Genomic DNA, 19,149 nt, shown 5'->3' with positions numbered 1-19,149 from the left:
AAGGGATTGTCCCAACTTCCCCGCCAAATCAGAAGCCTTCTAGACCCCTCCCCGCGCGCCTCCAAAATACACTCCAAGCTGAGATGAAAACATCGGAATGCAACCTGGGTCCACTAGACGAAAATAATCAGGAGCTCCCCCGAATCCGGTAAGAACGTACATAGTACAACCTGTCTCTGTTACTCTTCAAGTCACCGGACCTGAAAATTTTTTTGCGGTACAACTACAGAGCCCTGTAACCTTTACCTAAGGATGTTGAAGATAGATCTCAATTCCACGTACAAGGATAATAATGAGGTCAATATTTGGATGAAGACATGATTACCATCTGAGCTCGTTCTACAATAGGTACAACTTGTTGGAGGAACGGAGAGACTGAGTTCTTCCGTTATTACTCCGACCACGGGACCGACATCAAATAATGTCGTGAGTCTCGACTCTTGAGCTCCTAGGTACGGAGTACAGACGCGGAGGTCGGAGAACGGAGCAGTCCTCTAAGTCACATATGCTTCTGAGCACCTGGACTTTGAACCTTTGGAAGGGTTAGAGATCTGTTGTAACGGTAGTGTTCAATTCAATAATAAAGTCTTCTATTATCGTTCCACAGACTCTAGTCGAAGTCTATCTACGCAATGCCTTGGAGGTCAACTCGAGCGGTGAGGAGGAGAGTGCTCCGATTCATGTACGTATCTTGTAACTACCCCTCGATTTAAAGTGAAGCCCGGTACTGCCTTCCCCGCTCTGTAAGAGCCTTGGATGCTCTAGTACGTACAGTAGTGCAAAGCACCACCTCAAAAAGTCGAAGGTAGTTGTACCCAACAAGGTTCAAGATAAACTATACCCACGGCTTCAAACCGACAACGAGACGGTCAAAAAGAACCATCCATCTTTCCCGACTACTTATTGGGCATCAATTCAATACTCAATATACAAAAGATGCTTGGGCATTGATTGGCCCACCAGGCAGGCATATATTGAAGCTGAGCGGAGCTTGTTTCGAACCATGTGTAATGTACCGGTACTATACATATTGTTACCTTCCAAATTCTCCGAGAATGTTGCGCAACATCTCAGTCGGCCAATCATGAATTTCCAGAAACCCTTTTCCCCTCTTCTAGAAGGTTTCTCGAAGCATGGTCGAAACTGCCGTTTCGCTTTTTGAAACCATGGATGCTGGTTGGCTCATTTTCCATCGATTGTTTGCGGCGATTCGAGTCCTTTCTTATTATGCTTTCCGTGATGAATTGGATTCACGTGCTGATTTCGCCGCCTCAAGTTATCTGACAGGATGGTCCAAGCTGGCATCTCAAACAAATACCGGGGTTGCCATTTACACCACTTCGTATATACCTAGTCGAGTTCCTATCTGCGCCCAGCTTGACTAGTGTCCTCCAAAGTCCACTGTGGCCTTCGTTTGACACGGTCTGAGACGTCGGCTCATCTAGAACACCTACCACAGGCCAATGACGTCCAGCTTAAGGAAAAATTTCCTTATAGGTTTTCAACAAAACCAAAAACTGATTCATGCGGAGCCGATACCTCTTAGGGCAGTTGAAATCGAACGGTCGGCCAGCCCGACCGGTGAATGCCCAAAGCTCGGCATGATCCCGAGATATCGGGATAAGATCCCTAGCAACCTGGAAGCCGGACAAGAAACGGGCCTGAGAGGAAATTCGCCGCTCGAAAGACTCGACTCGTAAGACATGATTGGCCCGTGTTCAGACATTAAATGAAGTATTATAGGTCCATTTGAGCGAAGAAATTTTCCGTTTGAGTGGCATTTCGAGGTCTAGATTAGAGGCTTCTAAGTCCTGAAGTGACCGAGTCAATCAACGATCTCGAATTTATCAGGCCTGAACTAATATTTCACGCGCTTGCCATTCTACTTGTGCTTTGACACTATCTGCCTTTTTCCTATGTTTGCAATTTGTCGAGGCGCAGTTCCGCATCCAGGAAGCATCTTGGAGTGGCCCAGCCTTTTATGATAGTGGCTAAGGAAGGTCCCACCTTCAGGATCAATATGCCTGTTGTATAGTATCAGCATTTGACACAAACTTGCTTGGATGACGGAGTATCGACATGGAGTCGGTAAGACTCCGACGGAATGAAGCTCGATGGGCGCAACTATCGGCTTGCCGAGCGCAGAATAGGGCATGCCGAATGAATAAAAGCTCGCTGATTCCTTGCTGTCACTGTCAGAGTCAAAGCCGGTGCACATTGCTCCGTGCCTGAATCAGTGCGTCTTGAAGCTGAGCCTGATTCGTGAAATTCTTTAAGTTCCACACCAGTCTACCATGATTCGATCCGAGCAACGTCGAATCAGGAAGCACTCGAGCAAAACCTCCACCAAGATATCAAAATGTGTCACAGCGTATACGCCCCAGCCGTACAGTCTTCTGTCACCTACATACGCTGTCCTTGTATAACGATCAGTACCGGTGAAGCCACGCAGTTTCCTACAAATCATCATTGTCAGTCGACCATCGATCCACATCTGACCCACAGCGCAGACACAACGTGTAAAGCACACAAGAAGAGTCTTCTACTGCTCTAACACCTTTTTCTGGAAGGCTACCGATTCTGTCTGATTATACGAGCATTCAGTGTCCAGTCACAGTTGACAGTCCACTGCTGCAAAAGAAACCCGGAGGGTAGGCCAGGACCTGGATCTTGACAAGACCTCAAGATCAGCAAGATCTCAGATCCACATCTGTCCAAGCACCAGCCACAGACGTCGTGTTACAGGCTCCGCGTCTTCGGGCCCTGGCGGATGTCAGCCTGCAAATTTCTCTCAGCCTCTGGCCCTCTGTAATGGTACACCCCACGAGAGATCGGGAAGATTAGGAGCTGAGGCCTGAGTGGCCCACCATCCACCGCTGCTATCCAGAAACGAACGGTCGTTTATTCCTTACGCGGCAGTGAGTTTCCCTTTTAACAGAACCAAAGCAGTTAGTGTGGGATGGAATTGCCCTTACGGTTGTGTATTGAATTTACCTAGCAAGATTGCATCCTGCTTGCCTTGCAGCCTTGCAGCCTTGTAGCCTCGAGTTGAAGATGCGCTCGATCACTATGATGTCATCTTGGCGGGCGATGATATTCAACAGTTCTTATTTAATTCTCGACCACAACACCTAGCTAAACTATAATTAAGCAAAATGATATCAATGTGAATCAATCTAGTCATGCCCTGTCTCAAATTCTCAATTCTTCAGATGACGGATTGACGACCGCGTATCTATGGAGTATACTTTCCCAGAAAGAACTCACGGACCTCGGTCAAACTTGGATTGGGATGCTTGTCCAGTACATCAAGGTATACATACCTACGCTAGTCTTTCCACGTACTTGTAGCTCTTCCACGCGCCCTACAGGTTCAGCAGTAATAGACAGGCAGCGTAGCGCAGACACAAGCCAGTCCAGAGTAGCAGGATAGATTTCGCAACTACCCCTTAGATACCCTACTCAACCTATGTCTCACCCTGAAGAACTGAATATGGAACGAACAAATAAACTAAACGCCCTCTCACAGGTCTGGTACAGTTGACAAAATATTATACACCAACTATGTGTACGGAAGTACAGTCATCTGCAAAGCTTGTCCCCCGGAAAACGTCCAGTTCAACCCTAGACACACCAAACACAAAAGGAAAAATACCAGGGCAATTTATAATGCTGACCAGCAGCCAGGCTCCAGCAGATTCTAGAATCTAGATCTTTCGCGCGCGGGTGGCGGCGCATGGACGCTTTATCATCTCATCATGATATCGAATCAAGGCGTGGGTGTCGGCGTCGGCGTCAAGGTGATGCTCCTTTGGCATCACATTCACCCACTGGTGGCGAAGTAGGTCGGGATCCGAACGGCGAACAGAGTAAAGTATCGTACTCTGTATCGTGGGTAAAATAATATTCAATCCTCAGTAAGCTACTAGATAGCTCCGTGGAATCATCAAAGCTTCGGTCGGGAGCAGGAAACGACGATGATAGTTGTCTTCATCACCTCGACGATATCGTCATGACTTACTTGTTGAGAGATGGGGACGGTGGGTACATCCGTGATAAATTTAGAAAAGTAAGGTAACTCCGCGCAAACCCCATACTTCTACAAATTCCAGATCGGTAGTCAAAAGAGATAAGGAAAGCTCAAATCACCAAATGTAATAAATAATGGAAAAAGAAGGTGCAGAATCAAGATTCTGGACTCTAGCTTGTGCCTTGGCCAGACAGTCGTTGCGAGTCGATTTTCATGTGAAGCGATCAATGCGACGATTCTAGATCACCACCCAGGCAGGGCCATGCATAGGGGATTCGCCCCTCCGGCAGTCGGTTGTGCATATCAAGACATTAACCGACCATGGTTTAAAAGGTTAATATATTCCTATGCATTAGTGCTGATAATTGCTAAATAATTAAATGCATCCCTGCGAAGAAATGACTTGTTAGTTATTGCTGACACGTAACGTCTGTGCGCCACCATTCTTGGCTGCAAGCTTCGTTTATACAACAATACAACGCTCATGATGCAGTGCAGCGATAAGGCTCTCTATTGCGGTGGACTTGTCTCAAAATATGCTTTCAATGTAGGAGTACATGACGTGGTACTGGACAATCAGGCCAGAAGCAGCATCCAGTAGACGAAAATTTCCTCGACATACATCAATGGTCAGAATATGGTATTTGGTATCAGAAAAGCTCGCAAGTGAACAGAGGATGATGAGAGTCAGAATATGTTTGTGGAAGCCTCGAGACGAGGCCGTCGCTATTTGTGATAATAACATCCATGGCTTTTCTTTTCTGAAGCGAAAATCCATTCATAAAAAGGGGGAAATGTCGTAAAGAAAACAACCGCCTGATTTCAGACGAAATCATCTGTACAGGATTAATGGTTAAGAAGTTTGTATCCTCCGTATGGCTCATTTAATAAAACATGATCAGACAGCCACACGATGATGCCCCGTATCGATTGCAAGACTGAAATGAAAAAAAGACCCGGAAAGAAAAACAAAAGGCCTAGGTCGCAAAATAACAACCATATGAATCCCCTTAAGTGCGCCAATATGCAATGCAGTCGTGATCGTGCGTCACAAGCATGCTCAGACGGCGGTCTGTACATGTATGATGGAAAAAATGCGTAGAAAGGGTGCGAAGAGGGGGTATCACTCGTCAAAAACCCATAACCCATCAAATAGACAGATACGTGTCAATGACTGGACAGAAAAGGCTGAGTCGAGGAAAGAGGGAGAAAATCGAAGTCAGAAGGTGAAGGTGGGAGTCCTGAGTGCTTCTACCATCCCTTTACATGGTATTCCCACGGCCCGAAGTCGGTATAATGATTAAATGAGGCGACATCCTTGTCAGGGGCTGCTTTTGCGGAGGCTCCATTCGCGACGCCAGCATTCCGTTGGGAAGTTTGTCCCTTTGGTGCCCCATCGGGCTCGGGATATTCCTGTAGGTTCGCCATATCATGGGTTGTGTGTCGTCGCTTCAGGAAAGCGTTTGCGGTTGCACTCTTCTGCTGGCGCTCCCAGAGTAGATGACGTCGCAACGACTCGGTCAATTCTGTGGCAAGCATGTTCCTCCGTGTAGTTCGGGGAGAGTGTGCGACCGACTGTGGTGACGGCTTCACAATGATCGGCTTCGACCGGGGAACATCGGGACCACGCATAGTCAAGCTCTCCTCCTCATCTTCAGGTGGTGAAGCGGGGATGGATGGTCCATTAGGTGATGTTAACCGTGAGCGCTGGAGGGCCGGGCTGGAGCGTGATGTTGGCCCCTGCATCTTGGTAGGCTGGTGCATCATCATTGTGAGAAGGGAACGACGCGAGACCAGGTTCGGCCTGGAGTCAACCCGCTGGAAAAGCTCTCTTTCCTCGACGCTCGACCTTCCACTCTCCGTCACCGAGTCTTCCCAATCCGAATCCTCATCGTCCTCAATAGCACTCTCCGAAACTTCATCCTCAGTCTCAATTGCATCCTCATCATTGTCGTAGGACCTCTCACTAATGGGTTTGATGATTCCAACTTGTTCTTGAAACGAGGTCACTTTCTTCGATGGGCTCGGATTACTGGTTGCCGACTTGCTAAGCTCGTTAGAAAGCGAGCTGCGGTGTGGCTTTTGTATCGCTATCCGGTCCTCGAACGAGCTTTCATCATCATCCCCAGAAGAACCACCAAGTGTGAACATGCCACCCTTCTTCTTGAAAGGCGTGGGTTTCAATTGCGCTGGCTGCTGGGCTGGCCCAGGATCGGCCGCTAATCTTGGCTGCGACCGGTACGATGAGGAAACGAGCGAAGGAGAGAAGCCACGCACGACACTAGGAGACTTAATTAAGCAAGATCGAGAAGGAAGCATACCGGAGGACGAAACGCTGGTGTCAGAAGCATTAACGTTCGCGGCGTCGCTATCGTTACCCTCCGGCGCGGTCGTCGAACATGATTCCGTTGAGTGAAGAGCTTGTTGGTTGAAAGATGGAAAAGACGGAGTGCGTTTGGCAGTGGATTCTGAAGGCGGTGTCGGGAAAGGTGTCGACGGTCGCGGTGTGAGGTCAACCACGGGAGGGGCGACTGTAGTCATTGGCGGGTCAAGTGGCTCGAGATTTTTCTTCTCTTTGATGTTGAGCACCATGCGCTCTAGCCCGAGTGACGTGATGTGCTTTTCTTTTCCACGGCCTAGATACGAGAACGAGTCTTCGCGGACAACGGCGGGCTTCAGGTCGCATTTAGCACGCTTGATATGACTCTCAATTCTCTCGGCTTGTTCTGAAGCAGCAGATTCAACGCTGGCAGAAAGTTCCGGAAGGTCACCAGCTTCTGAGCGAAGGAGTGGCAATACGGAAGTATCGCTGGACTTGTCCGGCTCCACACAGAAGGTTTCACGTGTCCAGAGTCTCCAGCTCAGATTCTCCAACCGACGACCTTCTTCCATATAATCGGCACATTTTGAAAATACTATAATAAGAACACACATGTCAGTCATCAATCGCCTTATGCTCGTACCCAGGTTCTAGAACGTACCCATCCACATGCCATGAAGACTCTGCGCATTAGCCGTGTCAACGTTGTGTATTTTTGCCGCGTCCACAGTTAGGACGGGAGTTGATAAACGCGAAGGCATGATAGCGACGCCACAATTTCGAAATTATGACCCTTGTTTTTTCCTTGACAAGGTAGCTCCCTGTTGGTCTTTTCGGGGTCGCCGTCTCCCCCGATCGTGGTCGCACGGCGCGTGAAACTCGAAAGAAGAATTTTCCCTGACCGCAGTATGTCGCAAGAAGCCTGACCTCGTGAATGGTTCTGCAGAGTGTGCTGCAGAAAATGGATTGGACTGTTTATGGCACCCTAGCTGTCGTCAAAGGCGTATGCGAAGAGACAGTTCCTCACGATTCCTCAATCGACTTGTTTGGAGCAAGAAATAGTTTGTAAGGCGCAATCCAGAGGCACGTATGGTAGTCGCGGTGATAACAAGCAGCCAAACGAATGTAATTCCTTTGCCTCTTAGGTGTCCTAGTGTGTTCTAAAACTCGCCGGGGGAACTTTGTGCGGAGAAGGATTCAAAGCGGTCGATTAGTCGCTTGAGTATAGAAACGGCGATGTCGACGAGAGATACGGTCGTACCGAGCAGGGTGTAGAAGACGACAAGACTGAGGTAGCCTGGAGAAGGAGGGAGGAAAGAGGTGAAAAGAATTGCACCGGAATATGGGGGAGTAAAAGGTGGAGGAGGGAGAAGTGGAAGGAGAGAAAACGGACAATAGTTCGTTTATGGGGGAGGGTCGGAAGAGCGTGTGCAGTATGTACGAGATGGTAACGGTACAAGGGGAGGAAGCGAAGGGAAGAGGAATCGAGGATGGCCACACATAGAAAGGTTCGCGAGCGTACCGAGGGACAGGTTGAACTACGGTGACGGCTGATGGGATGGGGCGGTAAGTACAATACGATAATAATGGAAAGATCCTAGCCTAAGTTCCCTTTTTTTTTATTTTTTTAATAATTTTTTTGGCCGATTATTATTTAATAATCGATTTACTTATTTCATTTTCGCCCTATTGCTGTGTATCACTTCCGGAGTATTCCCGTGGGTCACCTGGTATTCATACCGTGTCATTACCAGAAGTAATTTTACCGGTCTCTTTCCGGAGTTCCACCCCAAGAAGAAAGTACGGAACTTTATGGCCGAAGAATTCTTACGTACTAATCCAAAAGAGCTTTTTCTTCTTGTGATGGAGTAAAGTACGGACTAGGTAAAGCCACAATACAACAAGGTAGTACCTTAGGTATACAGAATACTTAACGGGATTGACCCCGGTGAACACAGCTTCCCTGCATTCAGATGGGGGTCGAATTGACACATGACCAGATCCTTCATGGGCCTGATTGTTTTCTTTTTCTGTTTCTAGGAGCATATCCTGAACTCAATGATCAAAGATAGTTACCATGATAATTAGTAAAAGCTGATAGTTAACTGTGAATCATGATACAGAAAAATGCTAAAAATATCAAGGGTGATACTCCAAGCATCAAGGTACCAGGAGGATAATAAGACGGTGGCAGGGTAAGAAACCTCAGCTTCCTCATAGTCAGTCGAACGAAAGATCTTCTTGTCCTGTGACCTGCTCTGCTGCTGAGTAAGGACAGGATATCTTCCAGGAGCAGTCACTTGACTCAGGAATGGGTCCATATCGATAGGCGCTGGTCCAACCAAACCAACCGGTAGGTACTGCCAATTACTATTGCAATCTATCTATCTCTCCACATATTCTAAACGGAAAACAAGCCTCATTCTAGCCCGGTGCTGCCTATGTGCCTGTCAATCTGAATATTGAAGAGAGGCTTTCGCTATTGTCGAAGGAGCTCGCTGATCACAGCATGGCTGATAGTTGGCACGCCACATCCCTACCTCAGGGGCCGTTTATCAGTCCTGCTGACCGTCCTTTGTGAATGATGTTCAAGTAAACTACTTTTCGCCACGGAATTTGCGTCTTTCGCCTTCTACCTCAAGGACAGGAAGTTGCTTTGTTTGTTTCATTCGCGTTGTCCATGAATCCTTGGCAAGTTTGCTGGCATCTAGGCTCTTGGCCACGCACTCCCTTTTCTTTCTCCATATTTTCCCCGGATGTTTGGTGGATATTTTCCGTCCAGATGACCTGTTGACGGCCCAGGTTAATGATCCCGGCTGAAATGGATTGGTGTTTGATCGTCCTCCTTACTGCTATTAGCCGGTGGTATGTAAGTTTTATCTACTGTTCAATTCCAACCGTAGCTGCATACCGGGGAAGTCTGGAAGAGTTCCGATCTGGCTGATCCTCCTACCTGGTTTTCTAGATTATTTGAGGCGTCTTAGGCTCGAAAACAATCAAATATGTAGATGTTTGAGGTGGCTAGGGCCAATAACCTCTCCATATCCTACTTTCTAGGAGGCATATAGCCGATGCTCCCAGTAGGTTCCTTTGCCTCCTTTGAGCCATTGATCCTTTGAACTGCTGGTCAGAGGTTTACTTGCAGTATTGGTCCTTTGTAGCAATGATCTCCATTCTCTCCATAGATGTTGATGGTACTGATCACATAGTGTAAGCCATTATTCACAAGACGCTCACATTTGAAGCCACTTGGATTGACCCCACACCTAGGCATCTATCAAATTCAGGTCAAAAGATTCCACAGCAGCTCTATTTGGAGTCAGCAGGAGTCACAGGTACCGTGTTCACCGGTGGCCACTAATATAACTATCTAGATCTGGAAGTAGATCATGCTATCGGAGCTCCATTAGGAGCGAGAATTGAGAGGGCAGTATGCCATCCAAAGGAGCTCCTGGCCGCTCTGGAGTCCGCCCCGTGTCTCAAACCCTCAAATCGGCCAGGCACAAAACAGCTGATAATACCAGCGGCAACATCCCCTTCCCCAGAGAGGTACCTGGTTACAGGGATCATGACAGCCGCCTGGAATTACCATCATCTAAGAAGTAGCACTAGTAGTACGAAGTACAGGCGCACGTTTTGACGATCATGTGATGTCCTACAACTCAGCCTAGGTCTCAAGAGCACCTGATGGCTGAGTTGTACGACTTAGTACATTTTCGCCGCTCTGAGATCTCTCCTCTTGTATGGAGACACCGTCAGCCACATGATGTTTTGCGACGCCTTGCTAACCGCCAACCAGCTCAATAGTCTCGTCTCCTGAGCAGGCGGGAAATGAAGAGGGCAGGAAAATGTCCATTTCTGAACAGAGAGTGGTAGGCTCGGCCCGAAATAGAGCTAAATTTCACACTGTTATCGACTAATTGCGTAGCAGTTTGCATTCCAACAGTAGAACCTAGTTGCTATTAGCTGATCGAGTCGCTGGGAACTTGTTGAAAGTTCCAATAGTTGCTCTACAAAGAAGAATAATGATTCGGAACGTGTCCATGAGACGAGTCTGATGACTGATCCGCAAGCGTAGAAGCGAGCCATAACGCCCAATATTCGTATTAGAATGACAGGCTGATTCACGCAGAACAATACTGAAGTCAAAGCATGACATCGCGGCGGCCAAACTAGTCTGAAGACTCTGTTGAGAACAACTTCCACATGGATGAAGATGACTTGCATTCAGGGCTCCTAGACGCCTTCAACCGTCACCATGATGACCGAATTCTGTCCAGCTGCCCATATTTCGTGCATACAGACTGTTCCACTGTGGCGATGGAGCGGAGCCACGTAGCAGTCACTCATTATGTCAGGCGTGCTGCAAGCCTTCAGGACCACCTCGGGAAGAAGTTAGACAGAAACTAGGAAGGTGACTATGATATCAGCAGATAGACTATGTTGTGGAAGCTTTGGAACTACTAGATTATCGTTTGGACCCAAATCTTAAACGTAGATAATCGAGTAGGTATGGGGACTGGAGTTTTGTCGGATCGTTACCCCATATGGATCCTCCGCATTTTTCCCAATCAAGCGAAGAGTCAGATTTGGCCCCGAATGGACTGGCGGTACGGAGTAACAATGAGTCGATAAAGTGCCTCATACCTCATGGTCTCGAATATCCCAATTACTAGTCGAATAACAAACATGAAAACTTTACGATGAGCAACTCTCCAACGGGGGAGACACTATGGAGCAAACAAGGAGAATGACCTACTCTGTACTTCCTAGGGAATTCCCGGTAGACTTTCAGTAACACCAACGTCTTGTCCCTTCGGCAGCCAGGCTAGGTACTCCGTGATTCGGTGATAGTTCCTAGCATCCGCCATCAAGACGATGGAAATAAGTACCGTGGTATGAAGGATGATACGAACCGGCGGAAAGATGTAGCTATTCATTCGGAATGTGAAGGACTCATAATTGAGTTATTCACTTCGACTGTGCACAGCTCGGAAGCCCCCGAACCCCGTACCAACCAACCACGAGTCTTGGCGTGAAGCATCCACAGTGAAACGAAAAGTGAGGCACATGGGGGCGCCACAGGAAAGAAGATTCACTCGGCAGGAGAAGAACCTCAATCCAACCATAACAGGTTAAAAGAAAGAAGCTGAGTACTGTCTTTTCAGTATCGATTACGGAGTACCGCAGTGATGTTGCTGAATACTGTTTGATGTGGGGGCAAAAGTTCTAGCCTGTGTCATCTCAGTGGCGAAATAGAGGTCACAAGAACATGTCGTTGTCACATGATGCGAGGTTAACCCGCGGCATTTACCATACTTCTTCCTCCCTTTGACTTTGTAATTTTCCGTTGGCCACAGAAGGCAGAACTCGAAGCTTTGAAGGCCCTCCGTGTTTCCATCGTCTGGATTCATGGTCAATTTGAATCGGTCCTAAGAAACCCGAAAAGGGGTCAAGAGGCATGTAGTATTGTCGCTGAAGTTACGGATGGTCTCCGACCCTGTATTGGTTTGTTAAGGAAGGGGCTTTGGACCATCACTTGGCATGGCAACATTGTCACGGTTAACGGCCCTTTACAAAGTAAAAGTTGTATATGTTCGAAGTCCTGAGTACTGGCTATTGTCTTGACTCATAGAAGCACTCTCAGAATGTCGCAGGCCGTAGGGATCCTAGGCATTGAGTCAGGCCGTCAGGGTATCACTAGTAGGCTAGCAAAGCATAGGATGCCGTGATACTCTATTACGTTTCCTTGTCAATTGTCGTTAAGCCCCATGAGACTCAATTGCGAAGTACAATGGTCCCAGACAGCTCACATACGCCAGAGGGCCCTGCAACTCATGCATAGATACTGAGTATCAAGTTCCACAAGACCTCCTTGCAGCCGCCGTTCGAGCGATGAGGCGCCCGCAAGCCCTCATAAGCACTTTACGTCGCAAACTCGATTTGCTACCGAATGCTGCGGCATCGGTCGAAGAATTGGTTTGCGGGAGATGATCTGCAACAGTTCGATCTGAAAGTGCTAACTATGTAGGTGTGTAAGTGACTTGAACTTGGCCATGTCTGTTGTCCAAACGTTCCGAACAAAGGACTGAGCCAACCGGTGTCTTCAAGACCAGCATGGGATTGCGTTCCGTATCAGCTTTGCTCTCATAAGACACGGCAGGATCAATAATAAGGGATCTGAGTTCTGACACTGATAGCGCCCCAGCGCCCCTGGCCTTGAAAACTGAATGTGGTACGTATGCGCCTAGTCTACTCTACTCCGCATAGTCCATACATACATTCCGTGGCTGATCCCAAGAGCGGATATATCCAGCCCTATGCAAAGGACATCAGGAATCCATATTTCTTTGGAAAGAGGTCTCAAGTCCCTACGTTCTCATTTCTTGATTATGCAAAGTCAAAGCTTGGGTTGCGCACAGATATCAATATTGTCCGGGGATCGTCAAAACCAATGGCCTAGAATCGACTATCTATTTATCAAGGGATACGGTGTCTTTGTCTGCATGCTTTGATCGCTAGCAAGCTTCATAACAAATACCCTGCTCGCAAGTCAGGTGTTCAATAAATGATTCAGCTACCCTGCATTCAAGTCATCAGGGACCAAAGAACGTACAACCGAGATTTAGTTGAAATGGACGCCGTCCCGTCCTTTTTCGAGCTTCCTTTGTTTCTGTTTCTGAGCAGTGACATTCCGCATATTTCCCAGGCCGCTATCCCCGGAGTCCAACGTCCTGAGCAAACCAGCGAACAACCATGAATGAAAGCAAAGATCGTGTCCCTTAGTCCACTCCATGATCAACAAACGGAAGCAGATCCGGTGCTGTTGGGAATTCGTCCGTTATGTTCGAGAATTCGACTAGCGGATCCCGGAAAAGGTCTATGCGGATCTTGCAGCTTCAACCGCCTCCAAGGAGTCGTATTCTACGCAAGGATCACTTCGCCTGTCTCCACTCATAAGGGGCTCGGGATCTTTCTTCCTGAGGATTGGAAGCAGTTCCGAAACCTTCATCCTCACTGGTGGTACGGTGTACATTGACAGTCTAGCTACAGTGTCCCAAGGCAGAGTCAACTAATGAATCAAGCAGATGAATGTTATTAAGTCGATGTTCCTGTTTGTGTCTGAGGCGAGCTCACGTGTGTTTTCCCGTGATCTATCCCTTGAATGCCTGTCGTCCCTCAGTCACCGTCAACGGCTGATATCCCATGAACAAGAGTCCAAGCACAGATCAGGATCGCCAATGACTGGATTGGAACCCCTAGCTTAATCGGAGCACCACTTAAGCTTCCTTTGCTTCTCGGCGCAGAGATGGGGATCGCTGTACGAAGTACCGCGCACCCTCATCCGATCCCTTGAATCAAGTAATCAAACCTCAGAGAAGAAGCTTACGACGTCTGCATGCATAGAATGCAATTTAGCACTGGAAGAGAGGCCCATCGCAACCAACATCAATCATCTCAACCCACCAAGGCTCCCTCTACACTACATGTAGGTCAGGTTAACTCACCTGGCTGTCCAGGTACCTGGGAACACAGGTATGTTGACCGTTTCTCCTGTGGATCAAAAAGAATCCTCGACCGCGTCGATCGTTCGACGCCTCTACATACCGCTCTGCTCGACAGTCTCTAAAGTAACAGGATCGTACTTTTGTCTCTTTTCCCTTCGGTATTGAAACGTACTGTACTTGTTCCTGCCCGATTCTTACTGACAATCATATTACCCACCGCACTCGATACCTCCATCACTATGTATGTGGATAGTATCATGCTCCGTGCTACATATTTGGCCTCGCGGCAGTCATAGCTCTACGGCGTAGAGAACGCTGTGTCTCAATCAATCACTGCCCCTGGAAACGGGTCATTTGATTCAAGACCCGGTCAGAGGTTCTTTGTGTTGTCAATCATGCGCTAAACGCCAAACGCCTTTGCAAGCCACGCAATCTGCGGGATGAAGCAGAAAAATATCCTTAAGACTACTATGAAGGAAAAAGTAAACGCTCAATAGCTAATAGTACAGAAGTTAATCAGGCACTAGGAGCATATCGGCCGTGGGATTTCTTTTCCGTACGACGAAACTGGCAGACTAGTGAACAAATCATCGAGGAGCTACCAGGCCATCTGACTTCAACGTCGTTAGCGGGATGAATGTGATTCGTGTTCCTGGGCAAATCTGTCGCTTCACGTGGTGAGGGATGTGTTTCAGGATTTGTTATGGTTCATGCTTTATGGCTATTTGTGAGTACTAATTGTGTCGTCTGGACTTTCCATAAGGAGGCGAAGGCATATTAGTTGACGTGAGGCTCGGTGGGTAAATGATAGGTTGAGGATTGAGTCAGATACATATCTACGGAGTAGATATTGCCGCTATGTATCTCAAGGGATTCCCAGCGAGTACAATAATTCAGAGACCAATCATTTGTACTGGATTCCTTTTGTTGTTGATGCTGATGATCTGGTGTACCTTTTTTCCACCTATCAATGTACTCAGAATATATATTACCTAGTTCGGTGGCTGATGTATGCATTCAAATATCGCCAATGTAATGTTTTTACATAATTAATCAGACGGCTTTCTTTCAGGTGCCACATTTGACGCTTCTGGCGCCAGATCTTCCCTTCACCAGAGACCTATCTACTTCTGGAGTACTTCCGCGGGGGAAAGAAAAGGAAACAATCGCATCAATGCACGTACTTCTGCTCTGGGAGAATAGATCACAGTGTGATTGAGAATCCAACCGAGATAAACACTGAGCCCGACAGACAAACATTCTTCAAGCCTCCACAGGATACAACGTATCTGTATCAAATTCGATCATCGCCAGTTAGCCGCCACAAGAGCATCATCCGGCATCGTTGCCTGTCGGAATCAGATCCCCTCACCGCAGTCGTGTGATGGGCGCAATCAGCGGCACCACTGCACACAAAGTAGCGGTATAGATTCCTCGGGTTTTGGATACCAACCATAGCGACATTTGATGAATGCACTGTCAACGCCACATAGACAACGTATCGTCCCGAGGTTCAGTCCCTTGAATCAGACAGATACTGTGGTCATAATCACAATCATATTCATCACCGTCACAAGCAGAGAGCATATGGTAGATTGTTTAATTGCGTTCCCGCGCGTCGGGATCATGGTACTCAGCCTGCCGCGAACGGATTCAAGCCACGTCAATGAGCCCATGCCCATGTGACAAGGGTATGGTGGAAACAACCACCACCACACGTTTGCGGGATGTCACTGCCACTACTCATTTCTTTTGTTGCTTAGGCAGAGATGAATGACGATTATGAGAGGAAACGAAGAAATCAGACTGAGGTGAAGAAGCCATGGGGCTTCGGCGGGTGTGATGCATCGTGACACCACGACATGCATTTACCCCAGGTCAGCAAGGTGGTCTGTTGCCCATGGGGCCATGCTATCATCGTGCCTCGTTTTCAACCCAACAAGTACAAGTGGCAAGGGGATAATACATGGTTGACCGCTTCGAGTCTAGAACGGAAGATTGGCGTCTGGCGATCGGTCGTACCCTCGTACAGAACTGTCTATTGTTACTATATTCGGCACTGACTGGGATATTGCTTTTTCCTCCATGGTGCAGGGGTACATGGAACAAGCATAATAAATCCAAGCGCCTGGTCATCTGAACATCTGAAATTTCCTTCTGGTACTTTGTCTGGCGATATGACACTTTCTTTTGCTATCGTGTCTGATCCTGAATCTTCGCGCCTGAGATAGGCGTCCAATATTGCCAGTTACTTGGATGATGCTGGCAAGTGGTCGCTCCGGAAGACATCTGTCGTTTTCAAGATTTGCTGTCAGTAAATGTTTCTATCCGATTACTGTGCTGGACATTGAAGCCTCCGTTATACATCTCGATAACTCCCGAACTGACTCATCAGACTCCTTCGTGCTTTCGATCGGTCTAGAACAACATCCTTCAGCATGGAGGTTTCCCATCGGTACCTCTAACCATCCTTTGTTTCACAGAGGCATCCACCTGTCTAGATTTGTTGTCATGTTCGGATCTGTCATGAATTCATGATCATTTCGCCGCACCATGCAGTCGGTATTTCCTCTTCAGTCTCTCTGCTGACCGCAACTCCAGGCCATGATACCGCTGCGAGGGGTCTTTGCGCCGTCCTTCGCGCAGGCGACCCAAGTCAAACGAACCTTCACTTTTGGCTCTTAGATTAGGATTCTGAGGTATTGTAGAGACTGGATCAGGCCATCAGGGGCTGTTTACGCCAGTTTAATAGGGAAGACGGTTCAGCGCATGAACCATATCTGGTGTAGCGCTGCATAATTCAGATCTGGGAGTAGGCTCTATACAGGAGACGAGAGAGAAGAGTTTGCGAATAGATACTGGTCAATCCATCTTCGATAGTCTAGCAGGCAGACTGCTTAGAATGTCTCAAGTTCAACCCAAACTCTGGATCGACTGTAGGGTTGTAGAATTGTAGATTATATGTTAGTCTTTCTGTCTTCGCCGTACCACCAGCCCTACGTTCCCCCTGGCCGCATATGCGTGTACAGATTTCACAGAAACCCTAGGATTTTACTAGATTATAGATATCATGATACCCCTCCGTAGTAACAACGCCGTACTGGCCTTGAAAATGAGACTCAGCGCAGCTGTGTTGAAATCCATTTGCAGAAAGCTAGCATCTTGTGTGGGCAACTGAGGTTTCCATACAGACTGTCTTTCAAGCCTGTTCACTGATCCTGATCGGGTATCTTTATCTGCTCATTCATTGTACTACCTATCACGCCGCATTGATGAGCTTTTAAGTCGTTATATGCCCCTGGAGAACCTCTCCCTCCAATTCATCCTCCCTGCCAAATGGCCATCTCCCACCTTCCTCGTTACACGGCCTTCTTATCTCTCATTCAAGGCCGGGGAGGTTGTCAGATTGTGGGTGTCCGATGGATGAGAAGAGTCCAGCTCCGAAGCAATATGGGACTATGGGACTGGGGAAGTTTCGGTGCGGCTCAGACGGTATCTGCAAAGCCGTAGACACCAGGACGGCACCTGTTGACTGCTTGAAGGAACTCCCGACTGTGGAGATAGATGACATCGACGATGAACTCCAGTCGATTATTGACGGGGGGGAAACCAATCACTCCAGCTGATGGAATGGACCTCAATCAACTGACAGTCAAAACGAACGAGGCGATTATAGCGGGTTGCCTGGCTCTCGTTGATGAAGAAATAGGCAACGTCCCTACACGCTATTCCAAATTTCATCAGTCGCAGTTTTCGCCAAGATCACCCAAGGGCAAGGGCATCCAAAGGCAGGCTTCGCAGGAACTAACCTCAAACCGAAACCGATACCCACCAGTCCCCAGAGATCGGGGTGACACAGCAGAACGCACTATTCTTCGTGATGAGCAAATAGTCTACCATCAGGGAGTCGTCCCACCTAGCGGGGATATGCTAGGGAACTTCCTATCGGAACCTGATCACTGCACGCTTCAAGTGGGAGACAGTTGAGTTCTCGTTGCCAGCTCAGCTTTCCATCATCAGTCTGGTTGCTTCTCGTTGGTGTAGCACTGCCTACGCACTTTGGCTAAAGCTGTGGCCAACAACGACCGAGAGTCGTCCTAGATTGAGTGCATCCTCCATGCGAAGAAGTGCATTCTTTGCGCCCATGTTAAGATCATTCCGACCGGCCCTGCGCTGTGCTCAACGGAAAGTAAAGTATGTGTATTCCTCCGTTTCCTTCTTCATGGTGTCTAATGATCCAGTTGCCTTTCATGGCAAGCTAACCGCGACCGATATAAGCGTCGTCAAGTTTATGGACCATGTGAGGGCCCTCAAATGAACTACAGATAGGACTGGCGATTCAAAGGAAAAGCAGCTCAATGCTCAAGGCCACTCATCTGCCCTCCTTGTCCAAACATGCGGACTGGCCGACTGGTCCGCTTCATGCGCGGAAAGAGCCGACTCTTGCCAAAGATGCGTAGTCGCTCCCACTTACAAAAGCAAAGCCCTGTACCTCGGCGCCTGCTTAAATTGCATTTGGTCGAATAAAGGTGCTCGCAGCTTGCTTCGTCTTCCTTCTACTTCGCATCGTTGGGACCAGCAACTTGATGAGCAAGTCTCATTCCTGTCATGGGTTGATCTTCGCTGACTGAGACAGTTACATTAATCGCGACGGTGGGCTCTTATTTCTTGATGGCTACGGCCCAAAGCTCTCAAGACATGCCAGTTGCCGGAAGAAGATCTGATGTCGACGTTGTGCGCGTCTCCTCGCAAAACACTCGCTCCCGCGCTCATGAACGAAGGATCGACGATTTCACCACCATTGTCAATCGCCAGGAGAAGGATCAGCCCCTGAGGCACCGGAGCCGGCAGTCACAGCCACAATTGATGTGACGAGCAAGACTTCTACCTGCCGTCTGCCCACGGCGCTTGTTGGAAGGTGATGCCCCGACTGGCAGCCTTGAGTATACATCAGGACGCCTGCTCAGCCTGATGGCTGGCCATGCTTGGTGTCGAGCTCGGGGCATCGCGATCATTACGCGAACCGCATCTAAGGACCCTGATTATGCTCGCCATAAGAAGAAAGAACTCGTCGAAGAGCCGCAGCTTGTGGCGCCGAATGCAGCCGCTCCTGCCACCAAATAGTACGTTGATAGCTTACGAAAACTTCATCCTCCCTTTACTGCGAGCAGGAATGGATAGAAATAGCAGGTCTATCCACTCAGCTAACCAGTGGCTGGTTGGGGTCATATTTGGTCCGAGCCACAGGATTTTGAAAACCATTCTGCATGTTCAAGACAAAGTAGACTTCA

General features: G+C 48.2%; 1 protein-coding gene across 1 annotated transcript; it reads right to left on the bottom strand.

Annotated features, from left to right (window-relative positions):
- Positions 1-5,281: 5,281 nt before the first annotated feature.
- Positions 5,282-7,111, bottom strand: P174DRAFT_363397 (uncharacterized protein; the record flags this gene model as incomplete). Its single annotated transcript, XM_024821917.1, has 2 exons — positions 5,282-6,945; positions 7,012-7,111. The coding sequence occupies 2 exons, from the start codon at positions 7,109-7,111 to the stop codon at positions 5,282-5,284; spliced, it is 1,764 nt and encodes a 587-aa protein (XP_024686937.1).
- Positions 7,112-19,149: the final 12,038 nt, after the last annotated feature.

The sequence above is a fragment of the Aspergillus novofumigatus genome (genome assembly GCF_002847465.1).
Source record: "Aspergillus novofumigatus IBT 16806 chromosome Unknown P174scaffold_1, whole genome shotgun sequence".
Lineage (NCBI taxonomy): Eukaryota > Fungi > Ascomycota > Eurotiomycetes > Eurotiales > Aspergillaceae > Aspergillus > Aspergillus novofumigatus.
Note: the sequence above shows the minus strand (reverse complement) of the source record. Positions and strands in the feature narration are given on the sequence as shown.